The sequence below is a fragment of the Anolis carolinensis genome, chromosome 2, assembly GCF_035594765.1.
Source record: "Anolis carolinensis isolate JA03-04 chromosome 2, rAnoCar3.1.pri, whole genome shotgun sequence".
Lineage (NCBI taxonomy): Eukaryota > Metazoa > Chordata > Lepidosauria > Squamata > Dactyloidae > Anolis > Anolis carolinensis.
This window is the reverse complement of record NC_085842.1, coordinates 20,542,383-20,564,571: the sequence shown is the minus strand read 5'-3', so window position 1 is coordinate 20,564,571 and position 22,189 is coordinate 20,542,383. Positions and strand designations below refer to the sequence as shown.

General features: G+C 41.2%; 1 protein-coding gene and 1 non-coding gene across 2 annotated transcripts in view; both read right to left on the bottom strand.

Moving 5' to 3' along the window:
• Positions 1–3,031: 3,031 nt before the first annotated feature.
• LOC100566517 (uncharacterized) overlaps positions 3,032–22,189 on the bottom strand; it is a 39,305-nt gene continuing 20,147 nt past the window's right edge. The window contains exons 5-9 of the mRNA XM_062969298.1: positions 18,770–18,933; positions 10,721–10,758; positions 7,835–8,524; positions 6,803–6,929; positions 3,032–4,711 (exon numbers count right to left, since the gene is read on the bottom strand). Of these exons, the coding sequence (XP_062825368.1) occupies positions 3,390–4,711; positions 6,803–6,929; positions 7,835–8,524; positions 10,721–10,758; positions 18,770–18,933 (2,341 nt within the window). The 3' untranslated portion in view covers positions 3,032–3,389. The remainder of the gene's footprint in view (positions 4,712–6,802; positions 6,930–7,834; positions 8,525–10,720; positions 10,759–18,769; positions 18,934–22,189) is intronic.
• mir5408b (microRNA mir-5408b) lies at positions 18,558–18,647 on the bottom strand. The gene has a single exon (NR_130624.1). It is a non-coding gene; the product is annotated as a microRNA mir-5408b (primary transcript).

Here is a 22,189-nt window from a genome sequence, read left to right as displayed (position 1 = left end):
ACCATTACCTTCCCAATCTACTCTATTACACCTATTGATGTAAGCTAATAATTTTTAATCTGATTTATAATGTACTGTACAGTTTTTATATGTGTTTTATTGTAAGCCGCCCTGAGTCCCCTGTTGGGTGAGAAGGGCGGGATATAAATGTTGTAATACTCACATTTGCATGTTTTCAAACTGCTAGGTTGGCAGAAGCTGGGGCTAACAGTGGGAGCTTACCCTGCTTCCCAGATTCGAACTGCCAACCTTTTGGTCAGAAAGTTCAGCAGCTCAGCGTTTTAACCCACTGCGCCACCGGGAGCTCTGAGCTAAGAAAAGCCAGAGGCATTTCACAGGTCTCTCAGGGAAAACTATTTTTATTTCGTCTTTAGAATAACATAAACATGGAGCTGGAAGATACCCCAAGGATCATCTAGTTCAACTCCATTCTGCCATGCAGGAGGATTGTTATGGTCCAAACAATCTCACCAACCAGTAAAAGAAATGCTAGCATCCTGATTAGGATCTGCCATGTTGTAGGTATTCATATTGTTATATTATTGCTTCATGCAATGTTGCTGCCTCTGTTCTCCCAGGCAGCAATATTGCCAATCAACTCCTATCAGGAAGTTTTATTTACAGTAAACAAATCTACGAATAAGCCCTCCATAGGCTGTCAATATAAACTCATCAAACACACTATAGCAGTGCTATATTCTGTAGACTCCTTTGACATAGTCTTCTCACTTCCTATCCTCTTGTCGACTCAGTTTTCTTAATGAGACATACAAATTGGTTCTGGCATAAAATAGTATGTTTACATAAATATATTATACTATGTAACACAATTTTTGGTCCTGGGTTATTGATGTCATGTTGTAAACCTAACTAGCATTGCTCTCCCTGATGTGCGACGGGAAGTTGCTGCCAATTACGAGAGCAATAAGGTTGAACACCGTGAAAGCCACTCACTGTACGGCTATCAGCCTCCTCCCAGTAGACTTAAATCAAGGAAACGTTTCATGGGAACCACCACTCCTCTTAATGCTCCTCCAGCAACAGCAAAAGTCTCCCTGTAGGCAGTAAAATCAGGCAATCCCAACTGGATGGCCCCCCAGTTGAGAACCACTGACTTAGAAGAATCCTCCACCTTGTGCCACAGTGGAACAGAACAAACTCCGTATCTGTATGCTTGCCCACAATGCCCTTCCTATCAATAGTGTTTTGCCGAGACATCTTTATATATCATATATCTTTATATATCGTGCATTTAAAAACCTGTAGGTTATACTTTGGGGGTGTTATATAGTCATAGAGCCTTAAGAGCCGAAACAGACCCCAAGGGCCATCCAGTCCAACCCCATTTTGCCATGCAGGAAGACACAATCAAAGCACCACCAACAGATGGCCATCCAGCTTCTGCTTAGAAACCTCTAGAGGAGACTCCACTACACTCTCACTGCTGAACAGCTCTTTACTGTCAGGAAATTCTTCCTCATGTTTAGGCAGAATTTCTTTTCCTGAGGTTTGAAACCATTGCTGGCTTGAATCTGCAGTAAATGGTCAGCGTAGATGAGGCTTCAGATGCATAGCCCAGCTAACTAGATGACTGGCTCTGGCTTGCGGCATCCCTTCTTATCTCATCCAAATATTCACCAGGAACAATCTTGCTTGCTTTCAAAGGCTGGACAAGATTGTAGCAGGGATTCTGTATTAGAGCAATGTTTTTCTCCAGGAGCTCAGAGTGGCTTTATGGTCCAAACCATCTCACCAACCAGTAAAAGAAATGCTAGGATCCGGATTAGGATCTGCCATGTTGTAGGTATTCATATTGTTATATTATTGCTTCATGCATGTTACGAATATGCAGATTGATGTGTTGTTATCCACAACACACAATTTATATCTTGTTAACAAAGATATAAATTCCTCATGGGGATTTGAGTGTATTCTGAAGCTAACAGCCAGAAGTGCATATCTCATGAACTAGATACCTATAGACAGGATGAGCTGTAAGCAGCTCACTACCAAGGTCTTTCTCATGTGAAAAGTGGAAATGGGATGTTTCCCATCCATGCTCACAATCACTTTTGAATGACTTTTGTGTGTCAGTGTTCTCAGAATTATACCAGGATATGTGGACTTGTTTCCCTCGACACAGTGTTGGACAGGAGCTTCTAGAGTTCCTTATGGGCCTCTACTAGCAAGGGCTGCTGGGAGCTGTGGTCTAACCCCAAATATGAAGTAGCAGCTATGCAAATATGAAGTATCAGTTAGACCAGGCATGGGCCAACTTCGCCCCTCCAGATGTTTTGGACTTTAACTCCCACAATTCCTAAGAGCCTACTGGCTGTTAGGAATTGTGAGAGTTGAAGTCCAAAACACCTGGAGGGCTGAAGTTGGCCCATGCCTGAGCTAGACTCAGCTGATTGGGGAAGAGAAATGAGGGTGTGCTTCTGGATTGACAGTGCCCTCCTATTCCTCCTCCCTCTTTTAAAGGCCATTAACTGTTGCTGAGGCACCCAGTTGCGGCTATTCACCTATTTTTCTGTTGTTCCATCTGGTTTGTGGGGTCTCAGGAGCTGATGGCCCAGAGAATGATCCTGGGAACCTATACGGCCCCTTGGCCACCCCAATCTGCCCAATCTTCTGCAGGAAAGTCCGAGCTAAAGTCTGAAGCTCTTTCCCCCATTCGTCTGGTCACAAACTATATTATCTAAATGTGCCTTTACTTGCGCAGTCTATCGCAGGCCTACATAACCCACCTTCCAGGTATTTTTGGATGTCAGCTCCCAGAATTCCTGGCCACTGGACAAGCTAGCTAGGGCTTCTGGAAGTTGGAGGCCCAAACACCTGAAGGGCCAAGGAAAATAAGAGTTTGCCACTTTCTTTGTTGTGAACTGAGTGTAAATTAATGAGTGTAAATTAATATTGTGGAGGTGGAAAAAGTGAAGAGAAGGGCCATCCACATGATCAGTAGCCTCGTGGAACTCTTCTCTGACGAAAATGAGCATTATATTTAGAGAATTAAGACAAAAGAAATGACAAATCAGGAAAGACAGAACAGAGATGTATTAAAATATTCATGGTGTAGAACAGGTGGGATAAAGGAAAGTTTTTTTTTCTTCTTCATTCCTGGGCTCATCCAATGAAGTCAAATAGCGGGAGCATCGGCACTTCCGACAACAAATAAAAATTTGAATGGTGACCACTATGGTCATTGCTTCTTCAAAGAGGTTTTGAGTTTCTCTTCTAACCCAAGAGTCCTGTACAGAAGAGTTGCGCGCAATCCTTTTTGGCCGGGTAATTTTTCTACGCACATGCACTCTTGAAAGGAATTGTTTTCCAAAGGCCAAATCGAATTGCCCTCTCTGTATTTCTCTAATTTATGGGGAGAAAAAAAATAATCAGAGCTGGGCATCAGTTGTGGGAGTAAAAAGCTGGGTCTCCGTTTTGGGAGTAAACAGCTTGGTCTCCGTTGTGGGAGTAAAGAGCTTGTTCTCCATTGTGGGAGTAAAAAGCTCGGTCTCCATTGTAGGAGTAAAAAGCTTAGTCTCCGCTGAGGGAGTAAAAAGCTTGGTCTCCGCTGAAGGAGTAAAAAGCTGGGTCTCCGCTGTGGTAGTAAAAAGCTGGGTGTCTGCTGTGGTAGTAAAAAGCTGGGTGTGTGCCGTGGTAGTAAAAAGCTGGGTGTCTGCCGTGGTAGTAAAAAGCTGGGTCTCTGCTGTGGAAGCAAAAGTGGCGCTGAGTAGTTCTTTCTCCTTGGCGTGCTTCCTGGAGATATGCTTGACCACGTGGCTGCTTTGGCTGAAGTGCTTCTGGCAGATGGAGCATTTGTAAGGCTTCTCCCCCGTGTGCATACGCTGGTGCACTAGGAGGCCGGTGGAGTGACGGAAGCTCTTCCCGCACTCGGAGCACTGGTATGGCTTGTGCTCGCTGTGGATGAAGGAGTGGGTCAGCAGGCTGGTCTTCTGGTTGAAGCTCTTCCCGCAGATGGAGCATATGTACGGCTTCTCCCCCGTGTGGATGCGCTGGTGTCGGTTAAGGCTGGAGCGGGTGGCGAAGACCTTCCCGCACACAAGGCACGGGCTTTGCTTCTTCCCTTTGTACGTCTGGGGATTTTTTGAGGAGGCTTTCACTTTGCACAGGACACCCCCCGGGACTTTCAGAGACCGGCACATCCACTCCTCCACTTCGTCCTCCAGCTGATTGGAGGATCCTTCCATCCCTTCCCCGGAAGCGTTCACCGGCGGCCTCGGCCGGGACATTTCGTAGATCCTTTTGCAGGGCCGGCATTTGTACCACATCTCCCCCATGGGATGTGTCGTCAGGCCCCATTTCAGCTTGAAGCTCTTCCCGCAATCTGAGCAGATGCCTTCCCTGTGGACGGCCTCGTGGGCGGCAAGGTTGGTCTTCTGTGTGAAGCCTTTGCCACAAATCGAGCATTTGTAGGGCTTCTCCCCGGTGTGGATCGCCACGTGCCTCTTCAGGTGGGAGAGACGGTTGAAGCACTTCCCACAGACCGGGCATGGCTTCCCTTGAGTCCCGGGCGGCGTGTCGTTGGGAATGGTGACCTTGTAAATTTCTTCTTGCGCCTTCCACTCCTGCATTCCGCCCCCAAAGGGCCTCGCTGCTCCTTCTTGTCTGACAAATATTTCTTCGTCTTCCTCATCTTCGGAGAAAACTGTTCCCTGTGATTCCTCCATCTCCTCATTCATCCTTTGATCACATTCTGGAGCAGAGAGAAACCAGAAAATCACAGAGAGTGAGACTTTGTAGATCACTCAATGCCCGCAGGACTAATCTGACCCATCGTGTCATTTTATGTGGCCCTCCACCAGATGCTGGACTACAACTCCTGTATTCCTCCTCATTAGGCATCATGACTAGAGATGATGGGAGTTGTGATACAGTAACATCCATAAGCTGTACTTCATTCTGTTTAGCCAAGAGAGTGGGGTTTGAATTGAGAAACAAGCCTTGTGGATATGCCTGACGTTAAAATGCCCTTTAATACTTCCCCAATCTCAGAACTACAACAGCTGTTGGATTGCAATCCCCATTATCCCTAGCCTTTATGGCAGATAAACAAAAGAGATGGGAATTACTGTCCAATAACATCTGGGGAACCAGGGTCGGGAAAAAATAAAGAGAATCGACCACAGTGTAAAAAATTTAGTTGGTGCTCTGTATCCACAGATTCTGTTTATGGATCCAATAGCCCTTTGAAGGCAGCCACCTTCTGTATGTGCACCATACATTTTGTTTTAAAGGAGAGCTGCCATCTCTGGAGGCTTCAAGCAATGGCAATTCTTTTTCACCAGGGAAGACAAGCTACCACAGTGACCTCAATTCAAGGTGCACGTTATCACCTATAAAGCCCTAAGCGGTGTGGGATTTACATATCTTCGTGATTGCATCTTCCCCTACGAACCTGCGCGACCTTTAAGATCTGGGGAGGCGCTCCTTTTGCTCCCACCCCAGACACAAGCGTGGCTGGTGGGGACGAGGGAGAGGGCCTTCTCAGTGGTGACCCCCGGTTCTGGAACTCTCTCCTTAGGGAGATCAGGCTGCACTCACCCTGTCCATCTTCTGCAAAGAGCTAAAAACATGTTCCACTGGACTTTTGATTATACGGTTTCCCAGAAAGCTTTGGCCCCAGCTGTGACTTAAAATTTTGTCCTTGCATTTTTTTTACCCGGTTATAATGCTCTACCTTGTACTGCCCTCTATCCCTAATTTTTCCCATCTGACACCTGCACTTTATCCATCAGTCCTGTACTCACAACTGGTTTGCACTAGCCTGCCTGCCCAAGCCTAGAAACTATTTACTATATCTGGTCACTGATTGTTGTTTGATGGCTGTTTTATAGTGTGTCATCTTGTTGCTGTTTTTATATTGTTTTATGATGTTGCAAATGAATTTTAATGTGTTACATTTTTACTTTTTGTTTGGGCTTCTCCCTATATGAGCCACGCTAACTCCCTTCAGGGAGATGGGGGCGGGATACAAAAATCAAGTTATTAATATTACTACTCCTACTCCTACTAGTACTTTTGACCTGGAAAGAAAAGCAGGAATTTCTCTGCAACTTTCATAGATGGAATACTGTATTAGATCAGTAAAGACTTTGTTGCAAGCACAAAATTATCACTAATATTGTGCACAAAATTACCTGCAACTATGTATATAAAATGTATAATGCATATAGATTTTGTGTTTAGACTTGAGTCCCATCTCCATATTTTATCATGGACATATATCCAAATGTAGATATTGAATAATCTGAAAAAAAAAATCCCAAAACCAATCCCATTTCTGTAATGGGAAACCCAACCTGTACTTTGCTTGTTTTGGGGCTTATTTGACAGTCTGTCCAACCCTTCGAGGATGTTCACAGGCACAAAATTTACTCAAATCCTCCACAGTTGTCCCCTGCCTCAAATGAAAGGTGGAGAACCACAGGTCATCCATGAGTAAATCAGATCTGAAAAGTAGTGGACCAATCCTATTACTTTGAGATCAATCTCTGCCATTCCAAAAGTACAACTACTTTTAGTGCTGGCATGCAGCTCCTGATGTGTTTGCCCAAAATTCATCTGACTCTCTGGCCAAATTCAAACAAAAACTGGGAGAAGTCAAACATTCTTGGCTTAATCTGTCCTATTGGTTTCAGCCAGCAAGAAATTCAACTTTTTCTGAATAAAATCTCACATAAACCACCCATGTTACCTGGGTCCTTCTTGGGAGACATTGCTGCCCAAGAGGCCATTTTTCAGAGCTTTGCTTGGAATATCAGAGGGCGATTTAGATAACCCTTACCCAGTATGTCAGAGCCTTTGTCCCTCTTTCGCTTCTTTGCTCTGCCAGGAGTCTTCTTTTCAGTGTCCAGCAGAGTCTGGCTGCCTTGGGAGAAGGTCGAACTCACCTCCTCCACCCTTCCAATATCCTAAATAAAAGGGGAAAGGAACGTATATCAGGTCAGAATAATACAGGACTTACAAAAGTCATGATTAGAAAGTGAAACCCAAGGTTTATAGCAGGCATGGACAAACTTTGGCCCTCTGGGTGTTTTGGACTTCAACTCACACAATTCCTAACAGCTTACTGGCTATAAGGAATTGTGGGAGTTGAAGTCCAAAACACCCAGAGGGCCAAGGTTTGCCCATGCCTGGTTCAGACCTTTGAATCATGTATAGTTTGTGCTCGTACACTAATAAAGAGTGACTAATATTGCCAACAATATCTTCAAGACTTAACATCTCTATCTCTCAGGAAAACATTTACAGCCCTGTGCTTCCAGACAATGCTATCAGGCTGGCTAGAGGGGAGATATAGAGGGATGTCACATGCTCAAAGACTTTGTATTCGTGGGTTGGGGGAAAGAGAGGATTTAATACACTGTTACATTGCCCTTTGTATAATGACCCCAGGAACAATCTCCTGGGGGCACTTCTAAAAGAAAGGGCAGCATGGCAACACTCAGCAGTTAACTGTGACCTGTTAGCGGATTATTCCAATAATATAACATTTTAAGGTTGCCACATTTGCAGTTGCAGCCCAAAAAATCTGTTTTAATGTTTATATTTTAATGTTTATATAAATAAAGTGTATTATTATTATTATTATTATTATTATTATTATTATTATTATATTGGAAAGTGTATACTGTACTTTTAAAAGTTGTATATTATTTGATGTAATGGCCTATACCTAGTACAATAAACACCTTATTCACACTGGGCCAGGGATGGAGGGAAGAGCAGATAAGGTGTGCGTGGAGAAGCCAGTTTTCTCCATCCTTGTCGGCAACCCTGAACCGCTCGCCCCAATCCAATAGAACAAAGGACTCACCTGCTCCCCCCAGTCGTCTGCATCTTGCTGCCACTGCAGGAAGTCCTCTGCCAACTCCACGGCCCAGTCGCAGGTCTCCGGCCCCCGCGCCCTGACCCAGCTCTCCATGTCTGGTGGCAGGACAGTCAAGAACTGCTCCAGGATCAGCAGCTCCAAGATCTCCTCCTTGGTACGCATATCAGGCTGCAGCCACCCGTAGCAGAGCTCCTCGAGTTGGAGGTACGCCGCCCGGGGCCCCTCTGCCTCCTTGTAGAGGAAGTTCCGGAAACGCTGACGATGGAGGTCGACGTCCATGTCCTCATCGCTCAGGACGTCGTCCTTATTTTCCAGGCAGGCCGCCGGCTCTTCGGCTTGCATACCCGGGGAGGGCGGCTCTTCTTTGAGGCGGGTATCGCAGGCCACTGAACGCACCTCCGGCAGGGGGACACTCCCCCACGCGGAACAAGAGGGCTCCCCTGCCTCCCGGAGGCCCGGCCACTGGCCCCCCCAGGGCTTGACCTCCCCTTCCTCTGGTTCTGACTTAACCTTGGGCACAGGCCCAAACCCATAGAGTTTGTCTTTGCTGGTTTCATCCTGGAGAGTGTTCCAGGGTTCGTTGGGTGGTCCCGAAGGTGGTGGGCTTCCTGCCACGGCCTCCTTCACCTCCATCTTCACTTCCATCTTCACCTCCATCTGGCCTAAAGGAAATTTCTGGACAAGAGGAGAAAAGAAGAGAAAAGGCAGCTGAGGAACTCTGTGGCCATCATGGCTGCCAATTCCTTCCTGAAGCATGGATTTTAGCCATGAATCTCTCTACCACAAGATGGCTAATCTTGGCTGCCAATTGAGATGGTTTTAAAAGGAGATGGATAAATTAAGAGATTCTAGAACCATGAATGGAGACTAGTCAGGATATCTATATATACAGTAGGCATGGTACTGTACCAGTATGCCTAGTGGAGAACGGGAGGGAGCTCTCTATGGCATTTGGCCTGCCACTGATGAAACAGGTGGGTCTACTTTTGTTCCTGGGTTATAAACGTCATTCCTAATTGGCCCTGTCATAAAAACACGGAAAAGGTTTATTAAACTGCAAAAACTTTGTTTTTGCAGGACATCCTGCAACTCATTTTGCTACAGTTTTTCAATGAATCAAGTTTCAAGCAATTCAACATTATTTGTGGCAGCCACAAAAATTGAGTTTCTGGAGTATAACAACTAATTTCAAAGTACTGCACAGTTAAACAGAAAATAACTCTTTCACACCAGGGACAGAACTTTTTTTTTTCAAATTGTGTTAAATAGTGCAATAGATGAGTCCTCAGACTTCAACAACAACAAAATTGTTACCTGCCTCTACTCATGGCTTGAGGTGGGGTACATGGCTAAAATACATAAATAAAACATAAGATAGTTTATATTTTAGGAGAGCTAAAAGAAGTGTAAAGCAATACATTTTGGGGCAAGAAATTTCAATTTAGCACAGCGGCAGTTAGCAAAGCTTCTGACAACAAAGCCGCTTTGTGTGCCTGCCTAGCACCCCTTTTTCTCCTTGCCTTTTGTACATACTTTTATGGCGCAGTCTACTTTGGAATGCTGTGCCCAGTTCTATCAACATCGTCATCATCATCATCATCAGTCATGTCCATTTAAAAAAAGCACTACTCTATGGCTGGAAATATTGGTAAAAATGTCAGTTGAAAAAGCCAGGGGTCTAAAATAGCTTCTCTATAAGGAAAGCTTATACTGGGTTTATTTGTTTATCTGGTTTAGCAAACATAGTTGAGCAAGAAGGGGCACAGGTGTATCTCAGATTGTCCTGTGTTCTTAAAAACAAATAGCAAGGTATATTTTGTTTGGGGGCAATGAAAACAACTTCTTCCAATACCCAAATGTGGAAACATTACCCCTTTGCTTCCAAATAAGCAAATTAAAGAAGTGAATGATACGGAGTTGCATTACATTCCCCTCTTCCCTCATATCTGCAGCTTTTGTAGCTTTATTCATGCATTTGATTAAATGTTTTCTCCGGGAATCTCGAGTACAACTTCCACCAGAAATTGACCACAGAGATACCCGAGGACCTAGTGAGTCCTTGAGAGAATTTTTTTTTAAGGAATCTCTAGGTCGTCCAGTGTGATTACATGATCAGCCTTCTAAAAAGGGCTTTTTTCAGGGGCTTTGATGGGAGTTTGTTGTCTAGCTGCCATCGTTTGACACTAGCTTCAAACTGCATTAAATAGTCAGTGTAGATGGGGCCTCAAGTCTACTATGTCAAGAACAGTGATTAGTTTAAGGCGTACAACTCTGGTTGGCTGGGGGCAGGGGTCCTGTTAGTTCAAAATGAAACAATTCCAAAGATTTCCTCTGAATGATTGCCTCTGAACGACCTGCTCCACTTCCATGTTACCTTGATTCAAAGCAGTCGGGGCCCCAGGGGCACAATGGGTTAAACCTTTGTGCCAGCAGGACTGCTGATCTGAAGGTTGCAGGTTTGAATCCAGAAAGAGCGGGTGAGCTCCCTCTGTCAGCTCCAACTTCCCATGAGAGACGCCTCCCACAAGGATGATACAACATAAAACATCCAGGTGCCCCCTGGGCAACGTCCTTGCAGACGGCCAATTCTTTCACACCAGAACCGACTTGCAGGTTCTCAAGTCACTCCTGACGCACAAAAAAAATCAAAGCAGTCAAGTGGAGCAGGAATTTCAGGGACTACAACACCCAGCACCCCTGGCCACTGGGAGCACGGGCTGGGGATGCTGGGTTGCACAGTTCAGCCACACCTGGAGACCCAAACCCTGAAGGAAAGGGAAGGAAAGAGGAAGACAGCAAGGACCACTTACTGCAGCAATTCCCCACTGGAGCAGCTCCTCGCTTAGCCTTTTCCAATTCCAAGAAACTCACCTGCTTTGGTCTCCGGCCTTTCCCCTTCTGCTTCTCAGCTGGAAGAGACAAAAGATTTTTAAAACCCAGTTACAACAAGCAGCGGTTCTAGTTCCCAACCACGCAACTCATGCAACAAAACACAGCCTGAGTATCCCTTATCCAGAATTTGAAAATCCCTAATCTCTGAAAACCCAAAATTGTCCAACTGGGTGGCTGAGATAATGGCCCCTCTGTTTCCAAAGGTTCAATGGACACAAAGTTTGATTTATACACAAAATAATGTTTAAAATGTTATATAAAATTATATTCACAGTGTGTATATAGGATGCATAATAATACAGTAGACTCCCAGTTAACCGAAGCTCAAGCAACTGGAAAAAAAACAACCAAAAACCAAAGAAATAATACTGTATTCACAAAGCTGTTTTTATAATATATAAAAATTGTGTAACATTATGTTAGTTTTATTTGTCTTAATCTGCTTAATCTATTAATATCAAGATAACCCAAAGTTTCTGGTCTGGTATAGTATGAGTGAGGCTTATTATTAATAACACTCAACAACCAGAAACTATCATTTATTTGGCATCTACTAATCTCTATTGGAGCCAATGGGTTAACTGAGAGTCTCCTGGAATAATTTGATGCCTTAAACATCAGCTCCGTTTCTGGGTGTATTTAATTGGTCCCATAAATGGCACCAATTCCCCCTTATCAGCTTGAGTTTTTGAGATACAGAACATATATGCCATCTAACAGTTGCCATCTGCTCACCCATAAAGAATCATGAAAACCATGTCTAAGAAACTAGAGCTGATGCAGTCTATCCAATGCAATTTCCTGAATCAACGCCATAAAGAACCCAAAGAACAGGCCTAAAAACCAAGACACAAAGAAAAGTAATGTGTTGGGCTGCAAATAAAAATAATGAATTTATTATCCACCTCTCCTTAAGGCTTGGGATAGAGTACAACATAGCTGAAATACATAAATAAAACATAGAACAATTAAAATGCATATATTAAAAAACACAAAACCAAGATTAAAACACATTCATGCTATACGTACATTAATACAATGATCTACATTAATTTCAAGAACAACTCACAGGTTGCTGGGCAATGTTTTAGTTATTTCAACAGTTTGTACTGGTTTTTCGGTGATTTTAACTATTAGCTTTAGCAATTCTCTGTCTAATTCTATTTTAAAGTTTTATATATTGTAGCTTTTAAAATAGTAATATGTACTGTTTTTAGTGTGGCGGGTCTTGTTAAGCAAGGAAAGTGGGATATAAATATAACAATAGTAGTTTAAACATAACTGGGTAAAGATAAAGTAGCAGTTTAAACGTAACTAGGTAGAGATCGTGCATATGCAAAATGAAGATAGGTCCATTCTGTATATAGAGTAATAAAAATAACTGAAATCCATTGTTCAAAAGTAATAATAATAATAATAATAATAATAATAATAATAATAATAATAATAATAGAAATCCATAGTTTAAAAGTAACTGAGTAGAGAAAGGTCTTTCATTCTGTGAAATAATAATAATAATAATAATAATAATAACAACAACAGAAATCCATAGTTTAAAAGTACAGTAACTGGGTAGTGACAGGTCTTCTATTCTGTCAATTGATAATAATAATAATACCTGAAACTTATAGTTTAAAAGTAACTGTGTAGAGATAGATCTTTGATACTGTGTATAAACAACAACAACAACAACAACAACGGAAATCTATAGCTTAAAAGTAACTGGGTAGAGGTAGATCCTTGATTCTGTTTATGGAACAGAATAGTAATAATAATAATAGAAGTCCATAGTTTGAAAGTAACTGGGTGGAGATAAGCCCTTCATTCTCTAAATGGATTAGTAATAATAATAGGAATCCATAGTTTGGAAGTAACTGAGTAGAGATAGATCTTTCATTGAGTCTATGGGGCAATACTGATGATGATGATAATAATAATAATAATAGATAGTTTAAAAGTAACTGGGTAGAGATAGATCCTTCATTCCGTATACATAGGAAGTAGTAGTAGTAACTGGGTAGAGATAGGTCTTTTACTCTGTCAATGGATTACCAATAATGATAACAATGATGATGATGATAACATAAATCTATAGTTTCAAAGTAACTGGGTAGAGAAAGGTCCTTCATTCTGTATTTGTTATTGTTTATTCGTACAGTCACTTCCGATTCTTTGTGACCTCATGGACCAGCCCACTCCAGAGCTCCATCAGCTGTGGCCACCCCTAGCTCCTTCAAGGTCAAGCCAGTCACTTCAAGGATACCATCCATCCATCTTGCCCTTGGTCGGCCCCTCTTCCTTTTTCCTTCCTTTTCCCCCAGCCTCATTCTCTTCTCCAAGCTTTCCTGTCTTATCTTGATGTGGCCAAAGTATTTCATCTTTGCCTTGAATATCCTTCCCTCCAGTGAGCAGTTGGGCTTTATTTCCTGGAATATGGACTGGTTTGATCTTCTTGTGGTCCAAGGCACTCTCAGAATTTTCCTCCCACACCACAGTTCAAAAGTGTCTATCTTCCTTCGCTCAGCCTTCCTTATGGTCCAGCTCTCGCATCCATAGGTTACTACGAGGAATAGCATTGCTTTAACTATGCGGACCTTCGTTGCCCGTGTGATGTCTCTACTCTTCATTATTTTATCAAGGTTGGTCATTGCTCTTCTCCCAGAAGTAATCTTCTGATTTCCTGGCTGCAGTCTGCGTATACAGTAATCTTTGCGCCTAGAAATACAAAGTCTGTCACTGCCTCCACATTTTCTCCCTCTGTTTGCCAGTGATCAATCAGTCTGGTTGCCATAATCTTGGTTTTCTTGATGTTTAAGTGCAGCCTGGCTTTTGCACTTTCTTCTTTTACCTTGGTGATAAGGCTCCTCAGCTCCTCCTCACTTTCAGCCATCAAAGTAGTGTCATCTGCATATCTAAGGTTGTTGATGTTTCTTTGAGCAATTTTAACTCCAGCCTTGGATTGGTCAAGCCCTGAACGCTGCATGATGTGTTCTGCATACAAGTTGAATAGGTAGGGTGAAAGTATACAGCCCTGCTGTACTCCTTTCCCAATCTTGAACCAGTCTGTTGTTCTGTGGTCTGTTCTTACTGCTGCTACTTGGTCGTTATACAGATTTCTCAGGAGACAGACAAGGTGACTTGGTATTTCCATACCATACTTGTCACAATTTATTATGATCCACACAGTCAAAGGCTTTAGAATAGTCAATAAAACAGAAACAGATGTTTTTCTGAAACTCCCTACCTTCCTCCATTATCCAACGGATATTGGCAATTTGGTCTCTAATTTCTCTGCCTTTTCTAAACCCATTATTATTATTATTATCAACACAACGACGTTGTATGGCACAACAAACAAGATAGATATGCTGGATTTCGTTTCGCAAAACCACAAGTCGAACACTTCCCAAGTGTCTAGGACTGTGTGATGTATTTTCTGATGATGTGTGCAGATCCCAGTAGGGTGGCCTTTTGCAGTTGGCAGATGGTGATTTTGTCAATGCCTATTGTTTCCAAATGTCGGCTGAGATCTTTTGGCACGGCACCCAGTGTGCCCATCACCACCGGGACCACCTGCACTGGTTTCTGCCAGAGTCTTTGAAGTTCAATCTTGAGGTCCTGATAGCGGCTGAGATTTTCCTGTTGTTTTTCGTCAATGCGACTGTCACCTGGGATGGCAACATCAATGATCCAAACCTTGTTCTTTTCCACAACTGTGATGTCTGGTGTGTTGTGTTCCAGAACTTTGTCAGTCTGGATTCGGAAGTCCCACAGTATCTTTGCATGCTCATTTTCCAATACTTTTGCAGATTTGTGATCCCACCAGTTCTTTGCTGCTGAGAGGTGGTACTTGAGGTATAAGTTCCAATGAATCATTTGGGCCACATAGTTGTGCCTCTGTTTGTAGTCTGTCTGTGCGATTTTCTTACAGCAGCTGAGGATATGATCAATGGTTTCGTCGGTTTCCTTGCACAGTCTGCATTTTGGGTCATCAGCTGATTTTTCAATCTTGGCCTTAATTGCATTTGTTCTGATGGCTTGCTCCTGGGCTGCAAGGATCAGGCCTTCTGTCTCCTTCTTCAGGGTCCCATTCGTGAGCCAGAGCCAGGTCTTCTCCTTATCAGCTTTTCCTTCAATTTTGTCAAGGAACTTTCCATGCAGTGTTTTGTTGTGCCAGCTGTCAGCTCTAGTTTGTAGTGCGGTTTTCTTGTACTGGTGTTTTGTCTGCTGTGTTTTGAGGAGTTTCTGATTTTTGACTTCAATCAAAGCAGGTTCTTCACTTTGCTTGACATATTCTGCCAGGGCATGTTCTTCTTCTTTGACTGCTTGTTTTACTTGTAAGAGTCCTCTGCCCCCTGATCTTCTAGGCAGATAGAGCCGGTCAACATCACTGCGAGGGTGCAGGGAATGATGAATGGTCATGAGTTTTCTTGTTTTTCTGTCCAAATTGTCCAGTTCCACCTGTGTCCAATTTATAATGCCAGCAGTATATCTTATGACAGGTATGGCACAGGTGTTCATGGCCTTGATGGTGTTGCCTCCATTGAGCTTGCTTTTGAGAATTTTTCTGACCCTTTGTGTGTATTCTTTGCTGACCAGTTTTCACATGTTCATGCTTGATGTTGTCCAGCTGTAGTATGCCCAGATATTTATAGGCCTCTGGCTGGTGACACTTTATTGTTTGGCCATTGGGCATATTTATGCCCTCACTTTCAATGATTTTTCCCTTCTTCAATGCCACTGTCGAACATTTGTCCAAACCAAACTCCATGTTGATATCAGTGCTAAAAATTCGGACAGTGTTGGTCAGAGACTGGATTTCAGTTTCCGTTTTCCCATATAGCTTCAGGTCATCCATGTACATCAAATGTGAAATTTTGTGAGAATTCTTAGATGTTTGATAGCCGAGATTTGTTTTTTGTAAGATTGTTGACAGAGGGATCATGGCGATAATGAAAAGCAGAGGGGACAATGAATCTCCCTGGAAAATTCCTCTCCTGATGTTGACAAGTCCATAGCTTTTATTTCCAACAAACAGTTCAGTTTTCCAGTGCTCCATCATGTTTTCAATGAAGGTGCCAACGGTTTTACAAATCCCGATGGCATCCAGGCACTTGATGATCCAGCTGTGTGGGAGTGAGTCAAAGGCCTTTTTGTAGTCAATCCACGTCATGTGAAGATTAGCTTTTTGGCTCTTACAGTTCTCCAGAATCATTTTGTCAATCAATAACTGGTCTTTTGTGCCCCTGCTTTTCCGTTTGTTGCCTTTCTGTTCATCTGGCAAGATGTTTTTTTCTTCAAGATAGTCTTGAATTCTGTCAGCTATGATGCCAGTCAGTAGTTTAAACATAGTGGCCAGACATGTTATTGGTCTGTAGTTTCCTGGTGCTGCTCCTTTTGCTGGATCCTTTTGTATCAGGTATGTTCCTCCAGTTGTTAGCCATTCACTGATACTTCCTTTCTGCATCATCTCATTGAATTGTTGGGCCATTTTTCCATGTAAACTAATCAGATGTTTGAGCCAAAATCCATGAAGTTGATCACTACCAGGCGATGTCCAGTTCTTGACTTTTTGCACTCGTTTGCTGATCATTTCAGTTGTTATTTCCATCAGTTCCATTTTGTTCTGTGAGAATTTTCCTTCAAACTCCTTTATCCACCCAGCGTTTCTGTTGTAGTTTTTATTATTTTCCCAAAGTTCTTTCCAGAACTTTGTTGTTGCAGTTTTCTCTGGCTTTATGGTTACTGTGTCTGTTGTTTGGTTCAGACTCTGGTAGAACCGTCTTTGGTCTGATTGAAACTATTATTATTATTATTATTATTTGTATATATTATACAAATAATAATAATAATAATAATGTATATATTTGTATATATTATTATTTGTATTATTTGTATATGGAACAATAATAATAAATAAATAACATAATTGAAATCCATAGTTTGAAAGTAACAGGGTAGAAATAGGTCCTTCATTCTGTCAATCGATTAACAACAACAACAGAAATCTAACTGAGTTAGATTTAAAAGTAACTGAGTAAAGACAGGTCCTTCATTCTGTAAATGGAATAGTAATAATAATAGGAATCCATATTTTGGAATCCAGTGGGTAGAGATAGATCCTTCATTCTGTAAATAAAACAATAACATAACAATAACAACTGAAATCCATAGCTTAAAAGTAACTGAGTAGAGATAGGTTCTTCATTCTGCCAATGGAATAATAATAATCATCATCATCCATAGTTTAAAAGTAACCGAGTAGAGCTAGGTCTTTCATTCTGTCAATTGATTAATAACCGAAACCTATAGTTTAAAATTAACTGTGTAGAGATAGATCCTTGATTCTGTATATGGAATAATACTAAAAGGAATGATAATGGAAGTCCATAGTTTGAAAGTAACTGAGTAGAGACACATCCTTCATTCTGTATATACAACAACAACAACAACAGAAATCCATAGTTTAAAAGTAACCGAGTAGAGATAGGTCTTCCATTCTGTCAATCAAATAACAACAACAACAACAACAACAGAGACCCCTTCCACACAGCTAAATAAAATCCCACATTATCTGCTTTGAACTGAAATATATGGCAGTGTGGATTCAGGTAACCCAGTTCAAAACAGATATTGTGGGATTTTCTGCCTTGATATTCTGGGTTATATGGCTGTGTTGGAAGGGCCCAGAAATCCATAGTTTAAAAGTAACTGAGTAGCAATAGGTCTTCAATTCTGTCCATTGACTAATAATAATAATAATAATAATAAAACTTTATTTATACCCCGCCACCATCTCCCCAATGGGGACTCGGGGTGGCTTACATGGGGCCATGCCCAAGACAATACAATATAACCATAACATAATACAATTAAATAATACATTACATAAAATAAACAGTACAACATAAGATCGAAACAGCAATATAACAAGAGCGGGCCGCATGAACACTACATTTAATAATAATAACAACAACAACATCACACAGTCCTAGACACTTGGGAAGTGTTCGACTTGTGATTTTGTGAAACAAAATCCAGCATATAATAATAATAATAATAATAATAATAATAATTTTATTCTTATACCCCGCCCCATCTCCCCGAAGGGACTCGGGGCGGCTTACATGGGGCCAAACCCAGTCATCAACAGTATAAAACAAACAATAAAACAAATCAAACAGAATAAAACAAGTTAAAAACACATACAATACATAGTGATAAAATCATGGATAAAATCTGTAAGAAACAGGGCTAAAGTGCTAGTTATTTCGCTTTCATATCTATCATATCTATCTTGTTTGCTGTGTCATACAATAAAATAATAACTGAAATCTATAGGTTTACAGGAACTAAGTAGAAACAGATCCTTGATTCTGTATATGGAATAATAATTATAGTAATAATAATAGAAATCCACAGTTTAAAAGTCACTGGGTATAGATAGGTCCTTCATTCTGTAAACGGAATAGTAACAATAATAGAAATCTATAGTTTGGAAGTAACTGAGTAGAGATATAGCCTTCATTCTGTCTATGGAATAATAATAGTAAGAAGAAGAACCATAACTGAAATTGATAGTTTAAAAGTCACTGGGTGGAGGCGGGTCCTCCATTCTGTCAGTGTTTCCCCTCCAAGAAACCCCATGATGTTAATGCAAATACTCCTAAACCTCGAAGAATACCCGCACGCTAAGCAAGGCCCCGCTTCCCGAAGAAGAAGGGCTCCTCCTCCTCGGCCTGCCTGCCTGCCTGCCTTTCTTTCTCCTCCTCCTCGTTTTCTTCCCTCGGAAACCACTAGGCCGCCCTTCTGGCCTTTGAGGCCCCTGGGACTCCAACTCCCAGAATCCCCAGCCAGTCGAGCCTATGACAAAGGATTGTGGGAGTTGTGGTCCGAAAGGCCCGGAGTTGTAAGGGCCGCCGTGCCCGCCATTCCCGGTTTGAGGGCCATGTTCTCGAGACCCGGCTCACCCGGCCTTCCGCTCCTCCTCCTTCTCCTCCTTCCCCGCAATCCTTCTCACACACTCACTTTCTCTGCGGAGAAATTCAAAACAGGCTTTCCGAGGAAGGGGAGGAGCTACGCCCGGCAGTCTCGCGAGAGCTGGAATGAAACCGCCGGCCGAAGAGGCCGTTCGCGGCCGTTGGGTCCCTTTCTTCGGTGCCCCTCTAGGAAGGGCTTGCTGAACTCGGTGGCTTTAACCCCTTCCGCCCCAGGCGAAGTAGGGCTGCCCAGTCTTTCCTTTACTGCAGTTGAGATACAGTGTATTGTTTCCCAATATAAAATGTATATTTACTTTTTAAACACTTCACAGAAGCTGTGGTGATTACTATAACAGTAATAATAACAACATTGTTTGAAGGCTAAGCAAATGCAATTACAATGTATACATATTTTACATGTTATAATACATATACACATTATATTGTAAACATGGATATATACATACACCTTTATATACTGTATATATATATATATATTGTACTGTAATATATTATACACAGATATATAATATTGTAACATATACATACACTGTCAATATTATACTGTAATATATATTATGCATAGATGTATAATACTGTAATATATAGGTATTATATATATTATGCACAGAATTACAATATTGTAATATATAGGTTTGGTTGTGCATTTAAGTAAATCAGATCTAATTTGCCAAATAGTCACTGTTGAATGTTTTTAGGTTGAATGTTTTTATGTTGAATGTTTTTATGTTGAATGTTTTTATGATAAATGTTTTTTATATTGTGGAATGATATTTTAAATTGTAAGTCGCTCGGAGCACTCTGGTGGAGAGCGACTAATTAAGAAATAAAGTGAAGTGAAGTGAAGGTATTGTATATATTATACTGTTATATATATATATATATATATATATATATATATATATATATAATGCACAGATTTATAATATTGTAATATATAGGTATTGTATATATTATATTGTAATATATATTATGCACAGAATTATAATATTGTAATATATAGGTATTGAATATATTATATTGTAATATATATTATGCACAGAATTACAATATTGTAATATATAGGTATTGTATACCTTATATTATAATATATATTATGCACAGAATTATAATACTGTAATATATAGGTATTGTATATATTATATTGTAATAATTATGGATAGATTTATAATATTGTTATATATATACACACACACATTCATACACTATAAATATTATATTGTAATATATATTATGCATGAATTATAATATTGTAATATATAGGTATTGTAATTATTGTAATATATATTATACATAGATTTATAATATTGAGATATATATATATATATATATATATATATATATATATATATATACACACACACACACACACACACACTCTATATTATTTTGTAATATATATGATACATAACATATTAAATTACAGAGTTGGAAGACAACCCAAGGGCCATCCAGTCAACCCCCTTCTGCCATGCAAGAAAAGCACAATCAAAGCCCCCTCCCCAGAGGTCCATTCAGCCTCTGTGTAAAAGCCTTCAAGGAAGGAGCTTCCACCAAACAGCTCTTCTTACAGTCATGAAGTTCTGCCTATATTCAGGTGGAATCTCCTTTCCTGTCATTTGAACCCATTGCTCCATTGAGTCCCAGTTTCCTGACCATTGAACAAGCTCGCAATAGGGGCTTTTGGGAGTTGGAGGCGCAAACATCTGGAGGGCTGCAGTTTGAGGAGGCCTGTGCCAGAGCAACAGCTGTATTCAGAGTAATTAGAGTTGATTATTTATTACGTTTCCAAAGATTGTATGGCAACAAAAGGAGTCCTCCTCAGGGTCCCACCCACACTATGCAGTCCCTTTAACTGCACTTTAGGATCCAGTGGTTTGTGTCATGTGAAAGGGCCTGAGGCATTAAGAAGAAGAAGAAGAAGAAAAACATTTCCGCTTTTCTAAAGAGGAAAAAAGGTGGAAAATCACCAAGGAGAAAGTGCCAGACTGGGAAACCAAGGGTGTGCACCTATGAAGTCAAATTCCTGCAGCTTGACACACTTTTTGACAGCGAAGGAAAATATCTTGCAATACTACAACTTCTATGAGTCTATAGCATTGAGCCACGGCAGTTAAAATGGTGCCAGACGGCATTCATTCTAGAACAGTCATTCTCAACCTATGGGTCCCCGGGTGTTTTGGCCTACAATTCCCAGAAATCCCAGCCAGTTTACCAGCTGTTAGGATTTCTGGGAGTTGAAGGCCAGGTTGAAAACCACTGTTCCAGACTATGCATCCGGTCAGATTCAGCTCTGCACACTATATGTCTATTTTCAGTTAGAAGCAACTGAAAATAGAAGGGAGTCCAGTTCCAAGGATAAACCAATGAAGACAAACAAAAAAAACTAGTGAGAGGAAAAAAATATCTGTATTTACTTGAGTCTAATGCGCCATCAAATCTAATTTTCAAAACACTGAAACCAAAAAAAGTATTTACTGACAAATGTAATGCACAGCAGCAAAAGGTGCCTTCTTTGTAATATGGCCAATATAATTCCTGCCGCGCTGGAATTCCTTCTTTAAAAACAAAAGTGTTAGGACACCAAAGCTTTCAGGCAATAGAAAAGAAAACCTTGGGTGCATCTATGCTCTAGAATGAATCCCATTTAACTGCCTTGGTTCAATGCTATAGAGTGTTCTCCTCCAAAGAATGCAGATGCCCCATTAAACTACAAATCCCAGGATTACATAGCATTGATTTATGACAATGCTATGATCTTGGGTCCTTTCAGCCTCAGAGGGAGGCAAAGATAAAGCCACTTTGAACAAACCTTCCCTAGAAAACCTAGTGAGAAGCTTGTCTAAGGGCCATCCCTAATATGGAAACAACTCAAAGGTACATAACAGCAACAAGAAGTCAACACACAAAAAACCCAGAGAAGGTTATGACAGCCATTGATTTTTGTAGAGAGGAATAAGTGTGCTTTGGCCAAAGCTTGGACCATAATATTCAGAAGCCTCCAGCCAGCATTGTTATGAAACAGAATACCAAACAAGGAAATACATGGTATCTTGGTTTTTAGGCTTTGATTGAGAAAATTGCATTGGATAGACCACATCAGTTCTAATTTCTTAGATAGGTTTTTCATGGTTCTCTATGGACCATTAGTACGTAGATGTTCTGTATCTCAAAAACTAGACCTGATAGAGGAAAACCGGTGCCATTTTTGGAATCAGTGGGTCAACCCTACCCAGAAACAGGGCTAACATTTGAGGTACCAAAAGGTGTCTTGGCCAGTATTATGGGAGTTGCAGCCCAAAACAATCATCTTTCTAGGCTCCTATTTTAGGTATACAGTTCACCCTCCGTATTCATAGATTCTACATCAACAATTTCAACCATCCATGGCTTGACAATTTTTTTTAATTCCAAAACCCCCTGATTCTGACATTTTTTATGTGGGATA